The following is a 26078-nucleotide window of genomic DNA, read 5'->3' as shown; positions in this document are numbered from 1 at the left end:
CGGACTGGCACCGGCCGGCCGGCAGCCGCCCATTTTGGACGGGAGTCACGGGTGTTACACGCCCCGGGTCGGCCAGCGTGCGTGCATTGTGCGGCGGGTAGGTGTGGGAATTAGAAACAGATCATGAACCATGCGCTTGCTGGCGCACGGATCGGGCTGCTCGGGCCGCAGAATGACTGTGCTGAATCATTTCATGTTGACAGCACCATTGACGTTTTTGGCGCTTTTGGCGCTGGCGCCTGCGCCCAAGCGCGTTGCCATCATTTGGAAATTTGTCATGATGAGCTGGCCACAGGCGGATTAGGTAACTAGGGACATTTCCTGTGACCTAAGCGGGGGCCCTGCGAAAAGAAGGAACTACGGGCAGCGCTAAGCTGATAAAGGTACCAAAAATGTATCGCGCGTACAAGAGCTTAGATGTGCCACCCAGGAGAATGCCACACAAAATTTGTTTTCGCACATGGCCCTGAATAAAGTTCGAGATCGTAAGAACATTAAGGACAGATCATTCATCGGACCTCGTGGAGATATATGCCCCCCTCCTCCGCGAGATCATGTATCCTCTCTCAGAATCGGCATGTAGTAGTTTGCTTAATCGTCCGAAGAAATATGGGCAGAGCACACGGCATAGCTGCTGAGAGCGATCACCTGAAGAGGCGCCAGTGATCGCGCACCGTGCCGAACAGAAATACTCCACGATGAGCAGCGGCTCAACACGTAGGACAGTGGCGCACATTTCAGTGGCTTCGGTTTGGGTACTAATTATATCATCGTCGTCGATCCTGTCTTGGTGGTCGCAATGGACGGCGCCGGACTCTGCTTTTGCGCCAGGAAGCCTTGGTCAGGTGGACCGCGTTGGAAGCTTGTTGGAAGAAATACCAAATATGACAAGTGGCAATCCAACAAAGAGTCCAACAGCATGCCAATGAAGATATGATACCGATAAGATGCACGAGTTGACACCAACAATTTAATTTATGTAATATCAAAACATTAAATCCCCCATTGAATTGATTTAATTGTACACCGTATTGCTGAGAAAACAAACCGAACGTGGCTCTTGGATAGCGAATAATCTTCACGCCAAACTGCTTGATAACGGCTGCCAAGAAGTCTTCTAAAACGTTGAAATGCTGTTTCTTCTGGCAAGATAACCCAGCATCCTAGAAAGACTTAATCATGGGTGCTGCCATCAGACAGCTAAGGGGAACATGAGGGCTCCCATGACCCCTGGGCGTAGCCCGTCCACCTCCACCTCCCCCCCCCCCCCTTCACACACCAGTATCGGCGATCACTTTCTCTCAGCGGTCTGTTTCCCAAATAACTAAATTGCTCTCGCTCCGAAGCTTCCACCCCGGGCCTCCATATCATTGGCAACTTCCCCCCCCCCCCCCTATTAAAGCTTTAGAACGCTCCTGTGGGAATTACAGAAATAAACTACAAAATATCTGCCTGGTTGTAGTTTTTTTATCCAACTATGGCGCTTCAAACCCGCCACTACTCAGGCACGAAATTATTCAGGGCACCTAACGTTGCGTAGGTGGTTTGTGACAACTGTAAGCAGCATTTACCATCTGCGAGGTCACGTTTGGAGGCTTGATGTCAGGGAGGTGTGGTGGATCCAGTGGCATTGCGGGCAGAATAATTGTTAGGATCATCGTTCTCGCCTGGAGTGTTATCATGTAAACAACGATTTGATCAATTAACTCTTCGGTTTGCGCCAGATGTTATGGTGTCCTGAGAAGGCCTCGATGATATTTGGCTGGCAGCCATGTACGTGTCACTACGAGAATGATCGCCTTGGAATTGGTGGGACTTAAACCAAGGTCCTCTCATTACGAGTCCAGGGCTCTTCGAACTGAGCCAACCAAGAATCTGCACGGTTATTTCGGCCGTAGTATGCCTCCTCTCAGTCCCTCCGTAAAACTTTGAGCCAGTGTCATAGTTTGGCGAAAATAAGGGATGGAGTCTCCCATCTGAGTAGGGCAGCACACTATTGGACAATGCAATTACATTATAGGTCATCTTGGGTAACTTTAGTGCTTCAGAACTAAGACACATCATCCTTTGTGTAATCCATTTTCATTTCAGTCACATCTTCCTTAAAATTCACATTCATTGCCACGTGAATGCCTTGACAAGTAATGACATTCACGGCTGACTGTAAAATCTGAATTGGTACAAATCAAACTTGCACCAAAATCGTAAAGATGCCTTCAAGCCTCTCATGGCACATCGGAGTACAGCAACGTTGCTTGTCCACTTACCGATCCGATAAAAAGGATCAACTTGCATCCAGAAAAGGTGACTCAAACATCTAACGAAACTGGTGACTTTCGTCGAGCCATTTGTTCCTGACAGTTTTCAGCAATGGTAGGGAAAGCAAATCTACATTCTAGTATTTCGTGACATCGAGGTATGGGGAGCATCCACCAGAGATGTACATATGCTATGAACTGGAAGTGCATCTGCATTCCCAACATCTTAGAAAATTGATGTCTGGTATTTTGGTAGGGCATTCGTATACTCCTGGTTCAGTGGTTCATTCCTCCTCCCCTTTCCTCTCTTTCGGGGAGCCATCGAAACGTCCGGGATTGCAGCGTCCAGTGTTCATATCGTCCAAGATGTCTCTGGCGTCCACTTCACATCATCGTCACACCCAATGTCCAACTATTCCGCATCTCATCTCCTAGCGACAGTACTTCCCAGTCACGCCCCACTGCCGCGGCGGTGGCGGCCCGGTCTCGCACGGATGCTCCTATCCCTGCCCGCCGGGCGGACCGAGAGGAGGCGCGCTGAGAGAGTTCCCATCAGGCGGCGGTGGCGGCAGGTGCGGCAGGCCCGTCGCCAGGTGCCGCCGTCGGGGGTCGTGGGAGAGTCGGCCCCGCCGGAATGCGGGCACCTGTGCGTCGTTTAGAGTGCGCCGCTGGGGAATGCGGGGAATGCTCGCGCCGCCACGCGTCGGCTGCCGTCGGACGCGTGGCGACGGCCGCGTCGCCGACCGCTTGGGGGGACGCTCATCACGTGCTTTGTGGCGAGTTCTCAGGCCGGGGCAGTCAGTCACCTGGGCATTGGAGTGACGCCGACGCAGACAGCTGGCACCTGGAGCTGGCGTGTCCGCTCGCTGAACTGGATGGCATCGCGAAACAGCTGAACGGAGGTTGACTTCGAATTCGGCGATCAGCTGCATTGCTTGGAAATGTGCAGTGCCGCAACATTTTGCGAGCTGTCTCATTGTCATTCTGCTTAATATGACATGCGTCCGCCCGACTTGTTCCGCGCGAGGGCTGGAGTCGCCGTAACCATTGGCACCCAGCTCGAGGTGCGGTATTCAGTGCTGAGAACGGTGTCGTTTTCTCGCACCACTTGATCTTACAGCGACATTCTTCGCAGACGTGTGTGTCCCCGTGCTTTGTGCTCGGGAGATGCTTTCCCGTGTCCTCCCGTGGTGATATTGCACTAACCACCCTACCAATGAGTGATCCCCCAGCCTTATGCATTCTTCTTGAGTCACGAAGTCCCGCACTACAAACGTGATTCGAAGTTGTTACGATTCAATGATGTGTGATGTCTGACTCCATATTGTAACATTCTATCAGCGCCTACTTCATCATTGATAAGATGTCTGGCTTTGGACTCGGACTCGCCACTCGCCGCTGGAAGCAAGTTCTGCAAAACATGCAGAGTGGACCCAGAGAGCTTCGGGTGTCTTGGTGGCTTGGGCCATTCAGATATATCCAAAACGCGAGGAAGCTTTGACCATTCACTTCTCACACTTCTATCTTTTGTCAGTTTAGTGTCGTTTTAAATATTCGTGGTCATCAGAATTGCTCCCTCGAGTGAATGTCATTGTTCAGCTGCCTCGCTAATCATCCCTTGTGTTGACTGATATTACCAACCATATACTAGGACCACAAGATGATAATGCTGTCTCATCCTGCCAGACGGACGGTCCTGATCTCCTGTGTTGCGCCAGGCGACGTCATTATATCGCAGCCCATGGTAGGTCTTCTCTCATTTGTCGCGGAAATACTACTACCGCCCTCAGAGCCGACTCGAACTCACGGCGCCTGCAACTAAACACTGAAACCGAATGCTTGTCAGTATGACGTTTGTTTCGGCCCTGTATATTCATCTAATTACGCTGAGACGGCTCTACTCATGGTTCAGCGTTTGGTGGACGCCAAACATGGTATCAACAATTCCTTCCGGTTCTCTTTTATTCCTTCAACTTTTAAGCCAGTCTCACAAACCCATTACCGTAACAATGCACCATTATTTCTTAACGTCTATCTGTATCGTCTTCCACTTTGCTACATATTGGCCCAAGTGCAAGTGAATGACAGAAGCTATTCACAAATAAGTGAAATTGCGATCGTCATAATCTTGCGTAGCACAAGAGGCTCCTCACATCGCTACATCTTTACACCCATACAAAGACCTCAGCAGACATCCAAGCATTGCCACCCATGCTGCCCAAGATTGCATGTGATCTACACTGTCCACTCCCATCAGAGGTCAATGTATGCCCGAAAGTAGCCGACTGTAACTGACCCCTGTCGGAAATCAATCCCACTCTCGCGTGTGGCGTTGATTGGCTTCACTTTGTGTCTCCGAGGTGCTCGAACGTAGACCGCACGTCCAGCCCAGCCATCGCCTTCCGGTAATGGGCGACCTCCTTTCCTTCCCAGTGATGGTGCTCCGCGGGCAGGCTGGCGTACCTGGGGCAAGACCACGTGCCGCTGGAGAGGGGCGTCGGCCGCAGCACCAAGACCACGTGCCACTGGAGAGGGGCGTCGGCCGCAGCACCAAGACCGCGTGCCCCTAGAGAGGGGTGTCGGCCACAGCGACAGTACCATGTGTTACTTGGGAGGGACGTCAGCCACAGTAACGATACCATGTGTTACTTGGGAGGGGCGTCAGCCACAGTAACGATACCATGTGTTACTTGGGAGGGACGTCAGCCACAGTAACGATACCATGTGTTACTTGGGAGGGACGTCAGCTACGGCAATAAAATGACAATCGCAGGGCGTCAAAGAGGCATCATAAAAATTGTACTTGTTGAGGGTCAAATTTCAGCTGATTCATAGCAGAAAACTGTGAACTGTCTGATCTGTCCAGTGCATTGCTTTTACAACACACTATGTTGTAATTCATGCGGTATGGTCAAAAACCAAGAGTAAAGGTGAGTGGTCCAGTTATTTGAGGTTTGTTGAGGATTGGAAGAGGAGGAGGATTGTCTTTTCGGGAGCAGATGTTTTCGGCTGTTCCAGGAAAATGCATCCTTATTTTGCAGTGAGCACAACCCTTTTCAAGATAAACGAAAGTTACAATCTCGAAATCCATGTGAATGTAGCAAACTCGTCATGTCACACTTCGCGTACATTGTCTTATCCTCCGCGGTCCCGACTCTCTCGTCTAGCGCCCTGGCCTCTACTGGCCGTCGGCCAGGATCAAATCGAGCACCCGTGCTGTCCTCCGTTTTTCCATTACCCCTTCCCTCCCCCGACACGCGGCGGCGTCGCTGCGGACGCGGCGACGATGGCGACCGTCCGCTGGCCCCGTCCGTCGGTCCCAACAACTGGCCGATGTCACACATATAAGAGTACCTTGCGCAAAATTACGGTTACAACGAGCACCTCCTAGAACTTAATACACTCCCCTTATTTATACATCATTGCACTAAGTCAGCGCAGTAGGACGTCGCTCCCGCGCGCTTCGGCGGCGGCTTGATGTCATGATTGTCACACTTCCAGAACAGTCACTGCTGCTCCCCCCCCCCCCCTCCCCCAGATTCGTATGCCCAGCACACGACCGCCTTCTGACACGTTCTCTGGAGGTTCGCAGACCAGACCGATCTCCTCTAGGTGACCTTTCATCTTTGCTCCGGTGGAAATATATGCATTCACGAGGCGGCCATCTACTTAGGCAGATGTAGCGCTGCGTATTTTCGGGTTTGGGCTTGATGCCACGCCGAACACTTTCCTCATCACTCACGCCGAAGCCCAGTCTAATCAGACTCCATCTCCTACCCCGACACAACACAGTCTGGTAGGGCCACAGTCGGCTCATGCACGTGGACCTGCAGATAAGCGTCTTGCAGGTCCAGGAGGGCCATGTTTCAGTCCACGCCGGCGCCACTCACGGATCTTCTCTTTACAAACATCTGTGTCAGCCTTGTGCCGGTCCAGAGGCGCGTTCACCTATCCGAAGTCTATGACCGGACGCACCTTGTCCTTCGCTTGAATCCCTGTTATGCGCGGAATCGTGCCTTTGGCCTCCCCATGCACGCGTTCATCGCACGGGATGAGCCATCAATGCGTCACCCTCTTCGTGAGCTCTCGCTCGGGCTCCTGTTGGACTCTCGTTGGAATCATGCATTCCTCCGCCGTGTTGTGCAGCTACTTCAGCCACTTTCTCCCGCATTATGTCCACCCCTTCCACCGCACCCGCCACGTCTTTCCCTTCTACTCATAGTTCACAAGAAAGTGTTCATCAGCCCGCTCGGCCGGCGCGGCCACCGCCTCCACTACCCCGACACTTCAGCCATCTGAACATCGAATCTCACGCGGTCACTCCTGCTCATCGTAACGCCACACAGGGCGCTGACACCGCTCTTCACGAGGATGAGAACAAAGCGGAGGGGTTTACGTGCCGCCACCAGCACGTCTACAGGCACCGCTTCGCCAGACCGCAGTCACACGCTCGCCACATTGTTCCCCACGCCAGTACCGCTCTCCGCTCTTCGTCGTAGCGCTCACCGGGCGTCGATTCCAGCGCCGGCACACCGACGTGTGTGCTGTGCTGGACACTGACTGGACCCCGCATCGAGCAGCGCCTCACAGTCCGCACCGTCCACAGATAGCCGCACGACTGGCGGCGCCCCACTCACTGACGAACAGAGAGGGGGCTGGCGCCGAGCTCTCCTCTCCTGCGCCGTTTTCCGGGCACGCAGAGGCGAACTGTCCCACCCGGTTGCAGCTTGTAGCATGTCACGAAGCTGCGGCCAACGCGGAGCCCTCTTCCGTCACGCTGCCCGCGGCCTGACATGCAGTCGCGGGCAATATGACTGGGCTGCCGGCACGCGTGGCGCTTCACAGTGGTTGCTACCGCGGCCGTCCGCAATGCCTCTCCGGCGGCAGCAGCCACAGTGTTCGTCTTCTCATCGGCGAGCACTGATTGGACGCGACTGATCACCTGGCTAAGCGTTATGTCTTCTACGCGTGTTCCTGCTCGGAAAACGCAGCGGGCCCTTTCCGGCAGTTTTGCCACAATGCACAGGCTAAGCTGCCGCCTGGCATACCCTCAACGAGCCGGCGAGCGCGCGCAGCTCCGGGACGAAGACGTCAACTGCCCCCTCCCCCCCCCCCCCTATGAGGTAGCTTTCTGCGCTCTTACTGCTCGTATGCCTTATACCGGTCCGCCGCAAAGACCGATCTTAGGGCCTTTTTGATGTCGTTGTAGCTCTTCTTGCCACGCTCCTCGAGCTGCTGATATACCGCGAACGCACCACCACTCAGCCCGAGCAGGACGACCATGTGCAGTCCACCGATTCCCCGCAATTGACACACAAGCCCGACTTTTTCCGGCCACTCGCACATCGGCTTTGGCACACCGTCCAACTCCGGGACTAGCTGGAGGTCAGCCGCAGCGTCCGTCGTGTGGGCTACCGGCCCAACACCGCCCTGGGGCACACTGTGACAGTCTTTGCTCCCCATCACAGTGGTCCCGAAAAGCCGAAATAGTTTTGAACAAACTTTTCGCGGAACAGTTAGCGTGCCTTGCCTCAGCGTCCGCGGCCCCGACTCTCTCGTCACAAGCCCTGTCCTCCACTGGCCGGCGGCAGGATCAAACTAGGCGTCCGTGCTGTTCCCCGTAATTACTTATCCCTCCCCCCTCGACACATGGCGGCGTCGCTCCAGACGCGGCGGCGATGGCCATGGCCAGCCAGCCCCCTCCGTACGTCCCAACAGCTGGCCGCTGTCTCAGATATAGAGTACGCTGCTCTACGCTAAACCATGGCTACAGCGAGCACCTCTAGCATTCTAACGCGGTGAATATGACTGCTGTATGCCCTTAGATTCATCAAATAGTAAATTAAAAATTGTGGCATGCGACCAAGAAAGATACAAGAAAGGAAGGAGGGAAGGAAGGAAATATGAAAACATTTGTTTCGGATCGTGACGAGAGCATCCAAGACAACATATATCGGTCTGTGTGAAAGGATTCATTTCTTTCTGCTAGAATGCTGTTCAAGTAGAAAGGAAGTGGATCAGCTCGACAACGTCATAAGGCGATGCCTTATGGATAACTCCCGTCGTGACGAGCATACGGACAGCCAAAAGGAGTGTGTGAGCGGGGCCTACCCCCTCTACCTTAGTCCCACATTATTTGGCACTATACATTGCTGGTGACAGAAAGTTGCATTTCAGAACAAATTTAGGATGCGGTTCAACTCGTTTTGGAGTCCGTCGTACTCTTCAACAGTGCAGCCATGCAGTTCTTGGACATAGCGCTTGGCGGAAGTTGCAGGCAGACAAGGTCATGAGTAGTAACTCACCTTGCCGGAGCCTCTTTTGGCGCTTTTTTCGTGAGGGCGGCTGAGAACCTTACACAAACCCAGCTGCCCGCACCGATAAAGGCCACACTGAGTCTCAGCTAGCTTCATCGCCAAGAAGGATTCACGTAGACTGTGTGTCTCTGTCAACCCACCAGCTAAGTGTCTTCAGAAATAGCTGCCAGTCATGTGCCAAGACCTCCCTACACTTTTGTCGATCATCTCGCTGGGAACCGTCCCATTTACCTGGAGAATCACGTGCTAAGAATTCCCTGATGTCTCCCTCCCGACCCACCTGCTGAGGACGTGCTGCAGCAGGGCGTCCTCTTCGGCGCTGACCGGGAGCTGGTACATCTGCAGGTTCTGCTTCAGCTGGTCACGTGATACGACGCCCATCAGGTGTGAAGTGACGCCCGGCCGGGTCATGAAGTGACGCAGCGCCAGCCGGGTCAGGTCAGAACCCTGCGACTGCAGCGCAGGTGACGGTCAGCAGTGCAGACGTGATCGTGTACTGCGCATTGATGCATGCATGCGTGCGTGCGTGTGCGCGTGAGTGCGTGTGCGCGTGTGTGTGCGTGTGTGCGTGCGTGAATACATGTGCGTGTGAGTGTGCATTGCGAGAGAACAGCCGTTGAATCGGTATCGAGAAGGCTCGGTATCGAGAAATATTTAATCCCCGGGCGTAATGAATGCAGTGGTCTGGTGGCCAGAGCCTCCTTCTGAAGTCTGCACTTTTCGTTTTCACGATAGATGACGCCTGACAGCAAGCTTAAATCATATTGATGCATTCTCGCTGGGCCTCAGCCCTCCATCCTTCTAAACTCTGGCCGCACCCGTGAATTAAGCCACCTGTGTGCTACGATAAGTTTTGACACCATTCTGTCACTGGAAGTCGACAGATTTCACCCACTTCAACTGCAGCTCACCTTACGTAACGTGCCCTGAATCTTGGCCTAAAATCTTCAGTCAGGCCACCGAAATGGTAACGGGCCAGGTCAAAGAATATATTGATCAACTTGCAGAACGTTCTTTAGTTAAGGTAGAAGCCAGAGCGTCCCAAGCTTATGTATGGACTGGTGCAATGGCTAGATGAGCCTCACCAGTCAACCTCATTGGGAGCAATGACCTTGCATCACTTGACCGCTAGGCTGAGAGAGGTCAAGCTGTTCCACGGAGGACTATTTTTTGCTACATGTATCAGAACGCGAAAATTCTATCAGCATATCTAACAGGTTTTTGTTTTCAAATTCAGCAGCCAGGTCTTTGTGACATTCGATAGCAGGTCCAGTCTAGATGAGCATCAAGGTTAAACTGCAAACCAGAGTGCAAATACCCATATCCATGCCATCTACGTATCCACGGGGTTGCAAACATCAGGCATTGGCCTGATTCTGTGATCCCGTGATTCCGTGCCGGTGTAACGCGCTTGGAAAGCATGCGCCATTGGTTGTAGTAAAAACGTAGGTTGATATAAACTGTCGGTTGCACATGGCCTTGCCTGACAAAAGACAAATCACAGAGCCAGGTCTTGTCTCCAGCTGGTCTTCCGTCGGGCGTGGGTCTCTTATTTTATCTCCGTCATTTTTTAAGCCCGTGCTTTCCGGAACATATGGAGCAGCAAGCTTCTTATTGACCTTTGGAACCCTAAAACCCTGGATCATCCATGAGCCCGCGCCATGATCCAGCATGTTCAGCCGAAATGTCGCCAGGTCACATGAAACTGCGCGCTCTCAGTTCCAACCACTTATTGAGTATATATCATAACACAGAGTGTCCTTGAGGCTATCTCAGAAGCGTCAAGAGGTGCGTAAATCTGCTCATTACCTTTCAGGTTGACTCCCCGTGTTTAAACAAAGCACAATCTCCTAAATAATTAAGCAAATTTGGATACAAGTAGAGGAAACGTTAGACTGAGGAAACGTTAGACTATCTCGACGGCAGAAGGACGGGGCACGGTAACATAAAATCAACAACCCTCAGTTTCCTTCATCGTGGGCCTGCTATAACGGGGCCCCGCTGGTTATTGCGCAATCGACATTCACACCAGCCAGCAGACAATCCCACAGTTGAAACAGAGCGCGCGCGGCGCGCTCACCTTGCAGTGCTGCTGCAGCTGGAGGGTGGTGCTCTTGAGCAGGTCGCTGGCCGGGTGCCAGGCGGGCGGACCGTTGGGGGAGAGCAGCCCCATCGAGGTCGCACCGGCGTCGATGACAGCGATGTTCCGCTCCCTGGTGACAGGCAGACAGCCAGGGCCTGATCTCATGTCCAGCTTCAGTCAGCTGATCACGGCACGGTATGCAACTCCGGCACCGCATGCGTCCATTTCAGCGGCCGGTAAGCGCATGTAATACCGGTCAGTGATAGTTCTGGCTGATTCGAAAAACAGGTGGATCTGCGAGAGCCGCATCTCTGGTGAAATATGTGCCACTCATGTGAGCTTGCAGTTTGCAGCTTGAGGGAATTATTTGTCACGCAATTTGCACGAATATAAGTTTAGTCCTAAATACGCATTCTGCGGACGAAGCGGAAAAGAAAGAAAAAATGCCAAAGACAGGACGATCCGCGATGAGCGACCTTACGGTGCGCGGACACGGAGTCGCAGAGGGCGGGACGCCTGTCTCTCGACCGCTCCTTCTCGAGTCCTATCCATACTGACCGGTCCGAGGAACAGCGGGTCACCGCTACCGTCGAAGGGCGGCCTGGCAACCTCGCCGCCCGGCACGGCGCTTTGTTAGGCGACCACGCGCCGCAAGCGAGATCTGAACAACGCTGGGGGGCCGGGAGAGGGAGAGAGAGAGGACGAGGGAGAGGGAGAGAGAGAAGGAAAGGGAGAGGGAAAAGGGAAGGGAGAGAGAGAGGACGAGGGAAAGGGAGAGGGTGAAGGAGAAGGAAAGGGAGAGGGAAAGGGAAAGGGAAAGGGAGAGGAAGAGGGTGAAGGAGAAGGAAAGGGAGAGGGAAAGGGAAAGGGAGAGGGGAAGGAGAAGGAAAGGGAGAGGGAGAGGGAAAGAGAGAGGGGGAAGGAGAAGGAAAGGGAGAGGGAAAGGGTGAGGGAAGGGGAGAGGAAAAGGGAAAGGGAGAGGGAGAGGAAGAGGTAGGGAAAAGGCAAGAGAGGGGTTTGGTGGCTAAGAAACAACATAAATAATGTCCAGCACACCATTGCTCGCAGGATCATTTTGGGTCTATGTAAGATACTCACTGGAAGAAGGGTAAGAAAGACTGCAAGGTATCATCGTGCAGATTGTTTCGACTGTATGACAGAATGGAGTCTATCTTGACCTTACTTCGCTTCACAACTTCCTTCAGGGTGCTTACAGGATAGCCTGGAAAACGAAGACAGCTGTCAACCGGATATCGGTGTCTTTCAATTCGGCAGGCTGCCCAATAACCCTTGGTATCATTGGGGCGAAAACCCGGCGTATTCCGCTACCGGACAGGGGTGGAACTTCACACAAGGCATGATGGGTAGGGGGGGGGGGGACAAAACACAAATGGAAGGAGTGGCCGAGGGTAATCCTTGACCCCTCTCCAATGACTCCATCAGGCAAGTAAGCGTACGATTGAGAGGTTCCGGCTGAATACTGAAGCTCCCTCACCTCAAACAAATACGAAGCTTCACCCATGCCGTCATATGATAGGAGCACAAAAACGGCTATGGACCAGCCATCTGAGAGCACACCTCACCGCAGCAAGTTATAACCCGCGCGCACACCGCAAGCTGGAGCGCACGCTCGACGCGCCACTGACCGGTGATGCCGATACAGCGCGCCTTGCCCTCGTCCACCATCTCCTGCAGTGCGGGCAGCGTCTCGGAGACGATGGTCTCCAGGTCGGGACAGAACTCGAGGTCGTGCACCTGCAGCAGGTCCACGTGCTGCAGCCGCAGCCGCCGCAGACTCAGCTCCACGCTGCGCCTGACGCGCGCCGCGCTGAAGTCGAACATGCCGGCGTAGTCCAGATCGTAGCGTCCCACCTTGGTGGCCAGGTAGTACGCCTCACGCGGCACGTCCCGCAGCGCCTGCGCCAGGCGTGGGTCGGTCAGCCTGAGGACTGGAGCTCAGCCACACTCCGGCCCCCCGGCATCATCAGGTGCCAATGTTGCGATCAGTTGAAGTCCCTGTGGCGCTCATTGTGGATTACTCTGCGATGTTACCTCACGCAATGTTATGGATCGTCGGAGAAAGGATGTCCCAGCCAGGATGCAGTAAAGAAATTGCCACGAGACGATACTTGACCATTGTCATGCAGGGAAACGGCAAGACCGCACATAAGCCACCCACCCTCAGATGCCGCTCGGAAGCAACATCACCTCGATGGGCGGAGAATGGCCGCTGGACGGCGAGCATGTGAATGCGCCAGCGTGAAACGTTGGCGGCAACTCACTCTGGGCTGCTTTGTACTCGTGGGCCGCTTGTGGGGGCGGCCCACGAGATGCAGGGGCGACGACGCCGTGGGGATACCGAGTATGCGCTCCCCGCAAACTTTTGGAACGTGTGGGACTGTCCCTCACAACCTACGAGACCCAAACTTTTCGAACGTATGCATACACGTCTCGCTGAAACCGGTGACACAAGCATATCAAGCAGAGCTCACACACAGGTCATACAAACCAGAACACAGAACTCTAAACCAAACCTGTTGAGCGCGACTATAACAACGCCGTGAATGAAACATGGCAAGCTGACCCCCCCCCCCCCCCCACGTTGAACTGGGTGCATGCCATGTCAAACTTGGTCCTCATAACTCCGTCAGCTCCTTGGGGCAGGAAGAACCCAAAACTTGGCAAGCACAAAAGGTATTAAAAAAGCAAGTTTGCATTTTTATTCATCTGTTTGATATGAAACGCATTTGCTGAGCTCTGTCTCAGGGCTGATCTGTCTATATGATATCAGAGCTGATCAGCGCGCATCTGTGATAAAATAAGGCGCAAACACTGTATGCCAGTCCAGTATGCGTCTAATCGCGTCTTCGCCATCGGAGCGCCTGTATGGGTACAGATCTGTTATATCTCTTACACGGCACAGCCTTGGTTGTAACGATAGTCACGTATGGTCACGTGCTTCGCAAGTCGCTGGTCAGGATTAAGGATGGACCACAGGGCAAACCCCCAAAAAAGCGTGTTAGCTTTTCATGTGCAAACAGATGAAAATAGATAACACAAACAGATAACACAAACAGATAGATAACACAAACAGATAGATAACGCAAACAGATAAACATAGATTCATCTAGCCCTAAAGGCGGTGGGGCAAGCCAGCTTATAAGACAAGGAGGAATAACCATTTGTCGCCTTTGAAAATGTGCGCGCTATTACGGCGCGACCTGGAAACGTGGACCTGGACGTGGGTCTCTTAAAGTCACAAGTCAGTAATAAAAAACAGGGATTTTCACGACTTTTTAGCATTGCATTCCAGTGTTCCGAATCTGCGTAATCATCTTGACTCCTGTAACTTAAAGTCTAGTTACTAGTACAGCGACAGTACAGTAGCTGTAAGTTTATTTCAAGGCCCTGTCCTCTTTAATCAAAACACTCCACCTTCACCCAGGGCTCCAGCTCTGTTCAGCTTCTTTTTTAACTTCTTGCAATCCCTCCCGCCCTACCTCTCTCCGAGCTAAAAACATAAATGTTCTGCATACGTGGGTTTGTGTTCGTAGCACTTGTTATACGGGGTTTGCTTCGTACATCTCCCAAAATGAACGATCCAGTTCATCGTCAGTTTTCCACGCGACCTTCTTGTCCGACAGAACTGCGGGTGCTTTCAGGTGTAGCACAATGCTCCGTCACAGCCGCGCGGGCTTAGCTGACTTGATTATCCGGTTGCTAGGAGACCTTCCTTCGACATTTGGGCAGAACAGCGCGCCCGGCCCGGGCTTATACCAACGTACCATCGTACGGCAAGCTTGGAATCTTGTCATTCGACCCCGGCACGCGTGGGTTTCCGGTGCATAGGACCGCTCGCGCTGCGCGCTGTTTCCGTACCGCATACTTGCAATGCAATGTGTTGTGCTCGCGTTCGTCCTCGTTTTCACTCGTTCAAAAAGTCAAATTCCGTCTTCGCAAATCTCTTGTCGTTATTCCAAGCTCCAATCTCGGCAAACCGCACCACACCCGTACCCTCCGGCCGCTACCCGCTAACGCCCAGCGGTGTGCCCACTCCCCGCGCCCGCCGGAACTGCTCAGCTGATCACACAACTCCCCTGCCCGCCGGAACTGCCCAGCTGAGCCCCGGCCGTTACACACTGGAATTGGATGCACCCACGAAACACGCTGAGGCGGTTCAAGGCCCCGTGCAGATCCAAGCAATGCACATGTTATACATCAATTGACGTTTTATTATTTCACCTAGGCAGAGCCCAGCTCACCACCAATTTCATTCCACTGAGTTGAGAGGTCTGCCCGCTGGGCCACACAGCAAACCATCTGCTCTTGGGCTAGGTAATGTCGGTGTATTAGCTTTTCCCAGCATGCAACGCAGACAGTGACTGGAACCCGATATCCACCAGTACCAAAACCCACTATCCGATCATCCTTAGTTTTTGCTGATCGACTGTTTCTTGCCTTTTTCGAACGGAATTTCTCCCATACTGCCGTAGGCGAGGATGCCCAGATAAATGACAGCACTGAATGCAAACGTACTTATCGTCTAATCCCAAAAGCGCTTTGACGTCGTTGGCTTTTTAATCAGTAAATGCAATATTTGTTCAATGAAGTCGTTTTCACGCTATTTTGTGTGTTGTTCATTTACGAGGTTTAACAGATTCCATTGACACAATTTCACTACAAATCCTCCATCTGGTACATCAACCTGTACTTCATGGTACTTTAAAGTTTTCAGCAGCAGAACTCCATCATGTTAAGCCAGACTGCGACTTTTTGAACTGATCATGCATGAATAGATGAATTAATACGCTACGATAACAATACCAGCTGTTATCATGCCAAACACATGACAAGTTGCATGTTAACTAACATTATCGAGAATAGCAACGCAGAACGGCAAGGGATAGTGCGGCAAGATTGAAATGGCGACTGCAAAGTAAATGGCGATTGCAAATTAGACGCTGCAAGCTAGATTGTGTCATCGTTGCCATTTCCATGGATTATGTAGATAGCTATTTCAATACATTACAGGGTCGCAGAACGTGACCTATGCGACTGGCTACACCATTGCCAGTAAATATATGGTTATGCTGCTGTACGCTTACTAAATCGTTTGAATGCTCTTTTTCTATTTGTCTTGTACTATAACCTGATCTTCACCGACCAACAGAAAGGAATGATTGTCACATGTATCAGTGCACCTCCTAAGGTCAGAACACCCCGCCGTAGTGGGGTGTTCTGACCTGGTGTTCCAGTGGCGCGATGGTTTACACCGGTGCTCCGGTATGACCAATCGCGCCGCTGGAACACCGCCATCATAAGGTAATATCTACCAGCTGAGGGGATAAACAAAACAATAGGCCTTATACAGGGAGGTTAGACTGGAAGGTCCTTCGAAACAGACCTGACCCGGATCGCCCGTGGCGAACCCCACAAGCAAACATACCTCTCGCCGTCCATGGCCAGGTGGAGGGCTCCCGTGACCCTGGGTCACATAGTTTAGGTATCTGTGCGCCGTAACTGAGCCCCCTTGCCAGATTGGCAGCATGCTGAGGGTCGCAGCCTGATCATGACCATACGCACTGGATCCATGGTGACTTTTGCGGCTCCCCAAAATTTCAAGGTCAGCAAAAAGATATGTTTCCCCTGTTTGCCCGTGGTGGCGCCTCCCCTGGCAGTGTGTCTCCTAAAATCGGAAGTTTCATCTTATATTAAAGATGGTCAGCTGATCCCGACCACATTTGTCCGACAGCAACGCCATCTATTCGCCACCCGACGCCTGCGGTATCACCGCTCTTGATGCGTCGGCCGTGGAGGCGAGACACCCGTCCCTCACCTCTCCGAGGAACTCCTCGCTCTGGAGGGAGCGCCGCCGGCTGTGGAGGCGTGCCAGCCGACCCTCACCTCTCCGAGGAACTCCTCGCTCTGGAGGGAGCGCCGCCGGCTGTGGAGGCGTGCCAGCCGACCCTCACCTCTCCGAGGAACTCCTCGCTCTGGAGGGAGCGCCGCCGGCTGTGGAGGCATGCCAGCCGAACCTCACCTCTCCGAGGAACTCCTCGCTCTGGAGGGAGCGCCGCCGAATGTGGAGGCGTGCCAGCCGACCCTCACCTCTCCGAGGAACTCCTCGCTCTTGCCCTGGCCGTACCAGGGCGAAGTGTCGATCAGGTTAACGCCCGACCTCAGCGCCAGGTCAACCGTGCGCAGACACTCGGCCCGGTCGAAGTCTCCGTACAGACCACCCAGTGCCACGCCACCGATGCTGACCTCCGACACATGCATACCTGCCGACGGGGGAACAAGGGGTCAGATGTCCGGCGGGGCAAGGGTCAGACGTGGAGACGTGGCCGCTGTAGAAAGCCGTGCGCTGTGGCGTCACTCATCTGAACACGCAACATTCCACGACCATGAACAGAGCAGGCGGGCCAGCTGCAGCAAGGGTCGTGCCAGGATCTAGAACGTAAAAACCAAGCCCTTCATTTAAAGATAGCGTTACGGTGTCCGTAAAAACACAAAGTTCAATGTGAAAACTCGCAGGCAAAACGGAAAGAACGGAAGGCGGGATCTGAAGATCTGACAAAACGTGAACCTTCAACCGGATCAACTTCAACCGGACATATCTGTCACAAACAAACATATCTGATAGGTTTTTGTTTTCAAATTTAGCAGCCAGGTCTTTGTGATATTCGATATCAGGTGCAGTCTAGATGAGCAGCAAGGTTAAACTGCAAACCAGAGTGTAAATACCCATATCCATGCCATCTACGTATCCACGGGGTTGCAAACATCAGGCCAGATATGTCCAGTTTGTGACAGATGAAGTACCCTTGGAGGTCTGTTCACGCAGGCGTATTTTTCAGCGCGTCGGACATGCGCAGCGCACGTAGCCTACGACTACAAACTGTGCATCTTCATACGTTATGATTTTCCGGAATGCGTCATCTTTTCGACAGCTACCGGTGTTGCACAACAAATGATTAGCGTGTTGTCCTTTCTCTTGCCTGATCATGCTGCGCGGGCTTTAAGAGAAGAGGTGCCCAAATATTTTGGACAGAATGGTTGGTTGCCTAATAAACGACTTATTTGCATCGTAGTTGAAGACGATTAATAGTGACTCACCGATTACAGGTGTCTTATATACCTGAATATTCCAGGTGTTTTACGGTTATTTAAACATTTTTCCACCTACTCATAACTCATTAACAGGTGAGCAGAAGTGCCCACCCCAGGGAACTGCGGCACGCAACCCGACGTTAATACCTGCCTTAGCAACGGCAACGTTGAAGGCCACAGCACTAGCTAAGCAGTGTGAAACCTGCTAATCAAACTGAACTTCATAGGTAGCCAAAGGGACAACTAATTCACCATTGATGCTCTCATGATAGTGTCTGTAAATAAGAGATAATTTAAAACGACCAGTTTTAAGGATTACCAGGAACCAATACCCACCTGGCACCATTAGTTATAAATAAGCTTATTTCATCATATCTGATGCTTTTTCAAAATCTTCAAATGTGGAACTTCTCTCCACACGCGTCCGGGTGGCCGGTTGAATGCCCTTCGCTCAAGTGTGGTGGGGGTCCATTTGACACCTGACATCTAAAAAGCTAAGAGAGACAAAGACACCAAGTTCACATGGTTGGTTGGCCTATGTGTGAACTCACCTGTGTCAAAATTTAAGGTTCCTAGATTATGAACTTTGTGTCAAATAAGGTAACACAAGGTCAAACTTCAGACTGGTATCCAAAGAACCCCCCCCCCCCCCAAAGCCCACTACCCACGTTACTACCTAGAACTCAGCTATCTGTTCTAAAAAAGGTAACTGTTGCTCAAGTCAGGTCAGTGACCTTTTTTGTCCTTTTGAAGGTCAAAGACACGTTATTTTGGTCAGCTGTCCGACACTTTGGACGCGAGATGTTATTCCGCGGGGCCATGTGCCGCTCGTCCGGCAGCGGCTCTGCGCACAGACGCCTTGCCAGGCCTGCTGTGCCGTTGCCGATTGTTCTGGCCTCTAGAGAGCGTTTTTATTAAAACCCAGAGCAGGGATGTTGATGAAGGGGCCGTTGCTGAGGGCTGCACCGCCTAACTATGACATCGCACTGCTGAGCGCGGGTGGCCGGCCGGCGCTTGGTGGTGAAAGTACAGCAGCTGCTTAAGCACACTGTTAACCGCGCGCGAAAGATGCGACCGCTTGCAACTGATAGCACTGTAGGAGGGCTGTCAACTGGGGCTGTAACACCCTGCTCAGCCAAATGCTGCTATTTTGTGGGCGTAAGTTCAGTATCTGAGGCCATGAACTGCAAAATCTGGACGCGATGAAATCACACGCTCAAAACCTGTAACAAACGCACAAAAACTGTACTCTTCAACGCAGCGTACATAATTTGTACAGCCATTTTTCTATCATGACCTTAGAAAGGGTTTATAGACATTGAAAGGATGAGATGCAAAAACGCATTTCCTGGCAATCCATGCTCCGAAACTGCGCATCAGATTCTTGCAAAACCTTCATATTACATACGATCAATTCAAAACCAACTGATTTTAGTAAAGTGGACCTATTTGTCACTTTTAGGGCTGGTGACCCTGACATCATCCATGGGTCACCAAGTGACTTAAATATTGCTCTCAGACCTGCTGACGGTTCCATACTGTGAACGTACCCGGCCGATTTGCACTAATGCCTGATTGCACGCAACCGTCGTGAACCTAAATATTCGTTCTAAGCAAAAGGTCACTGATTTTCATTCCAAGGTCAGTGACATTTTTTGCCTTTGAGAGGTCATGGAATCCAAAATCATAAGAGATTGCCGTGATTCCTGCACTTGAAAAGGCATTAGAGGTTACGCCATGCGATATATTTCTTAAAAACAAGATGTTGGTCTGGATCTTTTTAAGCCAGTGACCTACTCTTAGCTTTAGGAAGTCAGTGGTAGATGTCTGTGCGGTTCCTGTTATTAATGAATTCGAAATGAGGACCAGAAACTACCTCATACGGCAAAAAAGTATGTTGGTTTTGACTTATGTCTGACCTTCATACCTGACTAGGTCAATGAAATTGGTTGTAATCTTAACTCAAGTTGCTTCGCTGCCTAAAAAACTACTTCAGAGCTGAATGGCTTTGTATAACACCCCGTTGTCGCACCAGAATGCACAATTCCCCAGAAATTGTCTTCGCTTACGGTTACAGCCTGGCTTTGAACCGTCATAGGTCAGCGACCATATCTCCTATTCAACAGCCTACAGTTGAGCAAGGTTTGGTGCGGCCGCGCCGCACCGTTCGGAAATCATTCTGTGTTTTGGCAATCAACTTGATCGCACCACCTGGGCGCGTGTTAAAAACAAGCCTCGCTACGAAGATGGGTGCAATGTCAGTGAACGCCATGCATGTTACGATTCATTGTTGGCAAAGTCATCCATGTTATGACACAGGGCAAATATGGGCGTGAGCGACGACTCTGTAGCGCGTACGCCGACGCAATAGCCAACGTCTCGTGTGTGGTCATATCGTCAGCACCACGTCTTTCAGCTGTCTTTTCGCATTTGAGGACGTTTGAGCCAGACATTCAGGGTGTTCTCGAGGTTGTCGACTTGTCCCAACAATCAAGATGTCATAACTTGTCAGAATTTGAGCGTCCTACATCATCCAGATCATGTAATCAGACGCCAGACATGATCCAGGTCCAGACGTCTGGTGTCTGATTCCTCTGATTCCACCATATACCGTATGGTGTCATCGGCTAACTTTTTTTAGGGGGGGGGAGGGGCGCAGATGATATGATGAATAACGTGCTATTCAAGGCGGATGTGTTGCCCCTGGCGCTGTAATTACACCTGGCCGATGTTAGGCCAAATGAATTCGAGCACGGTGTACTGCTTCAATTTTGATCACATTTAGGTGGTGTGTAATGCATACTGACTGCCTGGCGCGGATTCAGAAGCAATGGGGATTTGTTTTTGCTGACTGGGGGTGACCATGAATCAGAACAGAATGAACAACCATGGTACCAATGCGATCCTACTTATTACTGATACAGGTCATCGAACTTCCTCTATTACAACTGCGTGCAGGCGATACATATCGCATACGCAAATTACATTCTTCGCGCAGAGGCGACGCCAGGCAATACAATGGACGAGCGAAGACTGGCCCTTTTGTTGACATTGACTGTTGAATAAAGTTGCTATGGTTCCCCCACTCTGGCTGCTGGCACACGTATCTGTGTTGCCACCGATGTTCCAGAAACTTTTAATGGTATGAATAGAGGTGGTGGGCTGGTGTTCATGGACCGTCGACATCGAGTCCATGTGCGGGCTTAGTGGATCGCAGTAGTTGTTACCTATTTGCTATATCGTGTGGTGTCTTTCACAGCCTGCTGTAAACCAGGGCATTTAATCGTCGTAGCCCTGCTCGCGCCGAAGAAACACATAGCCTAGTGACAAAGGGTGTAGTTCCCTGTTCAGTTTGGGGGCTTTCGCCGATCATCTTTGGCTCCCCCCCCCGCGTTGAGAAGAGAGTGGTGTAAAGCCGGCGATAAACCTTTCCTTGATGTATTTTGGAGGTTGATTGTGCATTTGTCACCGCTCAGCTCCCCAATTCATGTTGCCAAACTACACCTCTGCTAATAACGTACGCTCCTTGATTTGTGTAATTTTGTCAGCCCTGACCGCCCTTTGTATTTGTAGACTATAGGTCATGATAAGGTCCAGATATAGGTCATATGTCTAGATAATGTCATGTCCAAGGAACCTCAGATTTGGAAACACGTGAGTTCATGTACAAGTCAACACACCTTGTGATGAGATCTCTGGGCGTCAACTTGACCGCCCACCCGAGCAAAGGCATTCAGCCGGCCACCCGGGCGCGCGTTAATTAGCACCGATGATAAGACAGTAGGTACATTATGTCACTCACTGATAATCGCCTTAATGTACCGATGTGGGCGTTATAGCCTGTTCTCACGATCATGCGGGCACAGGCTTGTCCATACATGAGATGGTCAGCAAGTTTTGATTTCATGTCTTAGTGGCCTCACATACTTCATTGGCTTATGTAATAACTTAAGGCAGCTTTTTGTAAGTTGCTCAGTGCATTAGCGGGGAGCATCATTCACAAAGATAAGACAGTAGTAGTAGCCTTATTCCTCGGAGAAAACCAGGAGAATAGAGATATAGTTAAGTTAATATTTCGGCAACATGCCGTTATCGAAACAATGGCAGAAGCTGTTTGTTTGCTTCGATAAAGCATGCTGCCAAAATATCCACCTAACTATATCTTCATTCTCCTATTTCCTTCTGATGAATAAGGCTAGTACTACTGTCTTATCAGTTTTTGTGATCCTACATCACACATGAAATATGGCTGTCTGTTTTGGGTTTGTTAGTGAACATTTCATAGCAATCGATGTTGTGGTGGTGGGCAACGGGCTAGTCAGCAACTACAGTCAGAAAAGCAGACCATCTCTGTGTTAGGGCTGTTTTTGCATAATATTACAGGGAAATACATAGTCTATCAACATCACAACTTCCGTATTCAAGAAATACTTTAAAACATTCCATGAGAACATTCGGTTTAGGGCATAAGTCACATGCAATCTAAGTAACGAATTCCGAGCATTCAACTGGCTATGGCTCTGGCTTCATTTCGATGGACGCAATTTTTAATGCAAGATGAGTACTATCCACCCCGGCTAATACCACGACCGTGATGCGTGTGGCTAACAATGCCAGCACCTGTTATAGGACGCACACTTATGTCCAGTGCGCTCTTTCGCAAAGACAACCTGTTTATGGATGGTGATTTTATCACGTCACCAGCAGGGGGTCACTCTGTGCACCTTGGGAGGGGCCCGGACCCTTCCGTTAGTGACTTTAGCCGCACGATCCCCTCTAAGATTGCCCTCAATGCATTTGAGCAAAGAGGACCACAACAATGGAGATAGATTATTTTAACTATTAGTACACTAACTGCCTAAACGTTTCTCGATAAGCATGATGTTTATTTTGACGAAACAGTGTACTGTACGTACCCGATATTTCTCTCATGCCAACTCTTTCATAAGGTATGTACTGACCTCTGCTATTGTTTCGATAGATGCATGATGCTGAAATATCGACCCATCTATATCTCCATTCACCTGGTTTTTCTCCGAGGAAGAAGGCTATTACTACTGTCTTATCTATGTGAATAATGCTCCTCGCTTATGCACTGAACAACTTACGGAAGATATGTACGTCTGCAAATGTATGACAAGCTCTCACACGACAACAACTGGATTGGGATAAAGAGCAAATGACTACAAATTCTGGAGCTTTGAAAAGTACATGAAAACTCAAGTAAAATGAATTAATCAATGTTACCCTACACAGTGGTAAGTATATTTGTCGCTCAATCGCGACTGTGGTGTCATTTGACTGCCATTTGAATGGTGAGTCACGATTAGCACCGGCGCTGGTCATCACTGATCCCACACCCATCAAATCGTTACAATAAAGGGTACCAATTTGAGCGATCAAGGAAGCAACAGTATTATTTTTATATGTGGGATCATCGTGGCAGTGTGCTCTTTGCATAGTCTTTTGTTCACGCGTGTCAGGCCACGCCATTCTGCATAAATTCGTCTTTTTGTGCCTCGGGTCACTTTGATGAACGATAAATGTCACATCTTTCGAAACTCACAATGGGGCAAACCATGAAAATATTCCTTTTCTGTGAATTGAACCTCCGTCAATCTTTTTATATAAACACGGTTTCACGTCGCCATGAAATGGACGGTTATTATTCCCAAAAACAAAATCGAACTGACGAGACATCGTTATAGACTTTATATTTTAACACCAGGAACGCAAAATCAAGTGGCTGAAATCCCAGGATAAATCAGAGTTTGGGGTGGATTACGTGGACCAGATCGGCTCAGCCCTTCCACCACCAACCTGATTTTAAAAAGAGACGCCCCTGCTTACCGGTGTTGCCAAGCCGGTTGTACTTCATCTTCCTGACGGCAGCTTCATCGTGGAAGCCGGCCACGAATGTTTCTACCACGTCCGCCATGCCGGCCTTCTTTCGTCTGTTCTGCAAGATATATTTATTATACATCCGCTGATCCAGTGAAAGGTGTCAGGTCATATGGCATGTCGCATGTAATGAGACACATGGTTATCCACTGCATTTCCTCGAGCTCCTAGCTGTCCGTGATAAAGTGAGCAGATGTTTGCTCATTCGCTCGTAATGTAAACTGGCGTCTTTTAACGTTGCATCCTCTCTCACAATGTCGTTCAATGCACGACTCACTCCTAGCCGAAGCGCAAACCGCCACTGCATTATCATACATCTGGCTAGGACATCAGCCAGTATCGCGACATAGTTTGAGTGCATTCCTTAGCTCTCAAGGGTCATGGGCACCAAGCGCTGCCGACTCATCTGATTGGCGCTCCCTCCTCGACTGCGGAGTTCTGGTCCGCTTCAGACCGCCCATGACTCACCCGTCTGCACTGAACGCCGGCCGTCTCTCGGTGCGGTCAGGAGCCTCCGCTGCCGATGGGCGCACTGGCTCCACTATCAGCCGCTGGTGTGTCGTTGCCGACTGCGGGCCGTTTCTCGGTCGGTTCAGGAGCCTCGGCTGCCGATGGGTGCACTGGCTCCACTATCAGCCGCTGGTGTGTCGTCACTGGCCGCGGGCCGTCTCTCTGTCGGGTCAGGGGCCTCGGCTGACGACGGGCACGCTGGCTCCACTATTAGCCGCTGGTGCGTCGTTGTCGACTGTGGGCCGTCTCTTGGTCTGGTCAGGAGCCTCGGCTGGCGATGGGCGCACTGACTCCACTATCAGCCGCTGGTGCGTCGTCGCCGGCTGCCGGTCGTTCGTTTGTTCGCACCGTCGAGCTTGCCGGGCGTCCGCTCCTCTCCGTACGTGCGATCGGCCTTGGATGCGGGCGCCGCCTAGACGGCGGCTGGTGCGTGTCGCTGACGTGGGCCACAGGGCGTGTGAAAGGTGCAGACGATAGCGGCTCTACCGAACACTGTAATAGTGGTGTTTATTGTGGAGCATGCGGCGGGATAGTGGCCCTACCGAGCGCTGTACTAGCGATGTTTATAGTGGAACATGCGGCAGGATGCACATGACCTCGGATATCAGACGCGGGCCCAACCGTACATGAATGTTTTTGTTTGAGTTGGGGTGTATGGGGGGGGGGGGGGGAGGAGGGTAAGACGAATAATTTGGGGGATTGCTAATAGGATATTATGGATTGTGCTTTTACGTCTGTCCCTAGTTGTAATGATATCTATCTCCGCTTAACTACCCAAATACGAAGAGAAGGCAGATGTACTTATTTCCCCCCTTCTTTCGCTCATTAGTTGCTTCTGAAAAGAAAGAACATACGAAGTGCATTATGAACAGTTCGTGATGTGGCCAAAACGGCAGGGATGAAAAAACTGAGTTATGGTCGGTGACAAAAAACGGATACTTTTGCGAACTATTTAGTGACAAAATTGCGAAATCGGAACAAATTACAACAAACCACCTCAGACGAAACTTAAAACTAAGTATTGGTCTGCACGCGCTAACGCTTGCGGCGTGAACTTGTGTAGAGCACATGTAGAAACATTGTCGTTCCACTGTGGGCGAGTTAAACCGCAAAATGCCTCCAAACATCGTAACTTTAATCCGAATAGTTTAAACAGATGATAGAAACGTACTGCAAACTATACTATACCAGTGCTGACGTCGCAGATCAGTGGTGCCACCGCCATTTTACAATTTCCTCAGATCAGCGCTTTCCACAGATTTTGCAGCCAAAATTCAATGCACATACTGAGCACTATAAAATACCAAACGACAAGGCATATTTTTAGTCGTAAGCAACGTGGCTCTCCTAAGTACCCTGCGACACGCGGCGTTTTAAGTCGGCCCGCTATTTAAGACTATTGGCTTTGAGTGGAGGTCACGCGGCTGCGATTTCGGCTCAGGGTAAGGCTGCAGGACTGTCTCTGGTTGTGCTCGTGTCATGAGAGGTTCATCAGCTTGAAATGCGTAGCTAATAGTCAGCCTCTGTACGATGCTGTACGACTCTTCTAAGGATCTACCATGTGGGGCGTCCCTGGTAGTAGCGTTAGAAAGACCCGCCGATCTAGGAGGCTCGTTGTTTGCGGATACCCGACCATACCTTGAGAGGTCAACGGAGGACGTTGAAGCGATACATGTCAAGGATTTATCTGGGGCTTCCTGCTGCTAAGAGGAACGACGGCTTTAGACTGTGGCGGAACCAGGATTTCGTCAAGGAGGGGGGGGGAGCACCTAACAGCGTGCGCCCCCCAAAAAAAAGAAATGCTCGTACTCCGACCATTACATTCCGAAATTATCATGCATGCTATTTCTATACGAGAAGCCGACATCTCACCGTGCGCAGCCATAGAAAATTAGGAGT

At 51.2% G+C, this 26078-nt stretch overlaps 1 protein-coding gene across 2 annotated transcripts; it reads right to left on the bottom strand.

Moving 5' to 3' along the window:
- Positions 1 to 4195: 4195 nt before the first annotated feature.
- LOC119097060 (L-galactose dehydrogenase) lies at positions 4196 to 24606 on the bottom strand. 2 transcript variants are annotated; one of them, XM_037220090.1, is made up of 8 exons: positions 24138 to 24606; positions 23619 to 23727; positions 16767 to 16939; positions 12305 to 12575; positions 11757 to 11880; positions 10656 to 10788; positions 8856 to 9028; positions 4196 to 4721 (listed from the first exon to the last, which is right to left on the bottom strand). In XM_037220090.1, the coding sequence occupies exons 2-8, from the start codon at positions 23704 to 23706 to the stop codon at positions 4601 to 4603; spliced, it is 1083 nt and encodes a 360-aa protein (XP_037075985.1). In that variant the 5' UTR covers positions 23707 to 23727; positions 24138 to 24606; the 3' UTR covers positions 4196 to 4600. The 2 variants fall into 2 exon arrangements, with proteins under 2 accessions (XP_037075985.1, XP_037075986.1); XM_037220091.1 differs by having other exon boundaries at positions 23619 to 23722.
- Positions 24607 to 26078: the final 1472 nt, after the last annotated feature.

This window comes from Pollicipes pollicipes, unplaced genomic scaffold (genome assembly GCF_011947565.3).
Source record: "Pollicipes pollicipes isolate AB1234 unplaced genomic scaffold, Ppol_2.1 Scaffold_4295;HRSCAF=5057_pilon_pilon_pilon, whole genome shotgun sequence".
Lineage (NCBI taxonomy): Eukaryota > Metazoa > Arthropoda > Thecostraca > Pollicipedomorpha > Pollicipedidae > Pollicipes > Pollicipes pollicipes.
The sequence above is the reverse complement of the archived record's forward strand: the minus strand, read 5'-3'. Positions and strand labels throughout refer to the sequence as shown.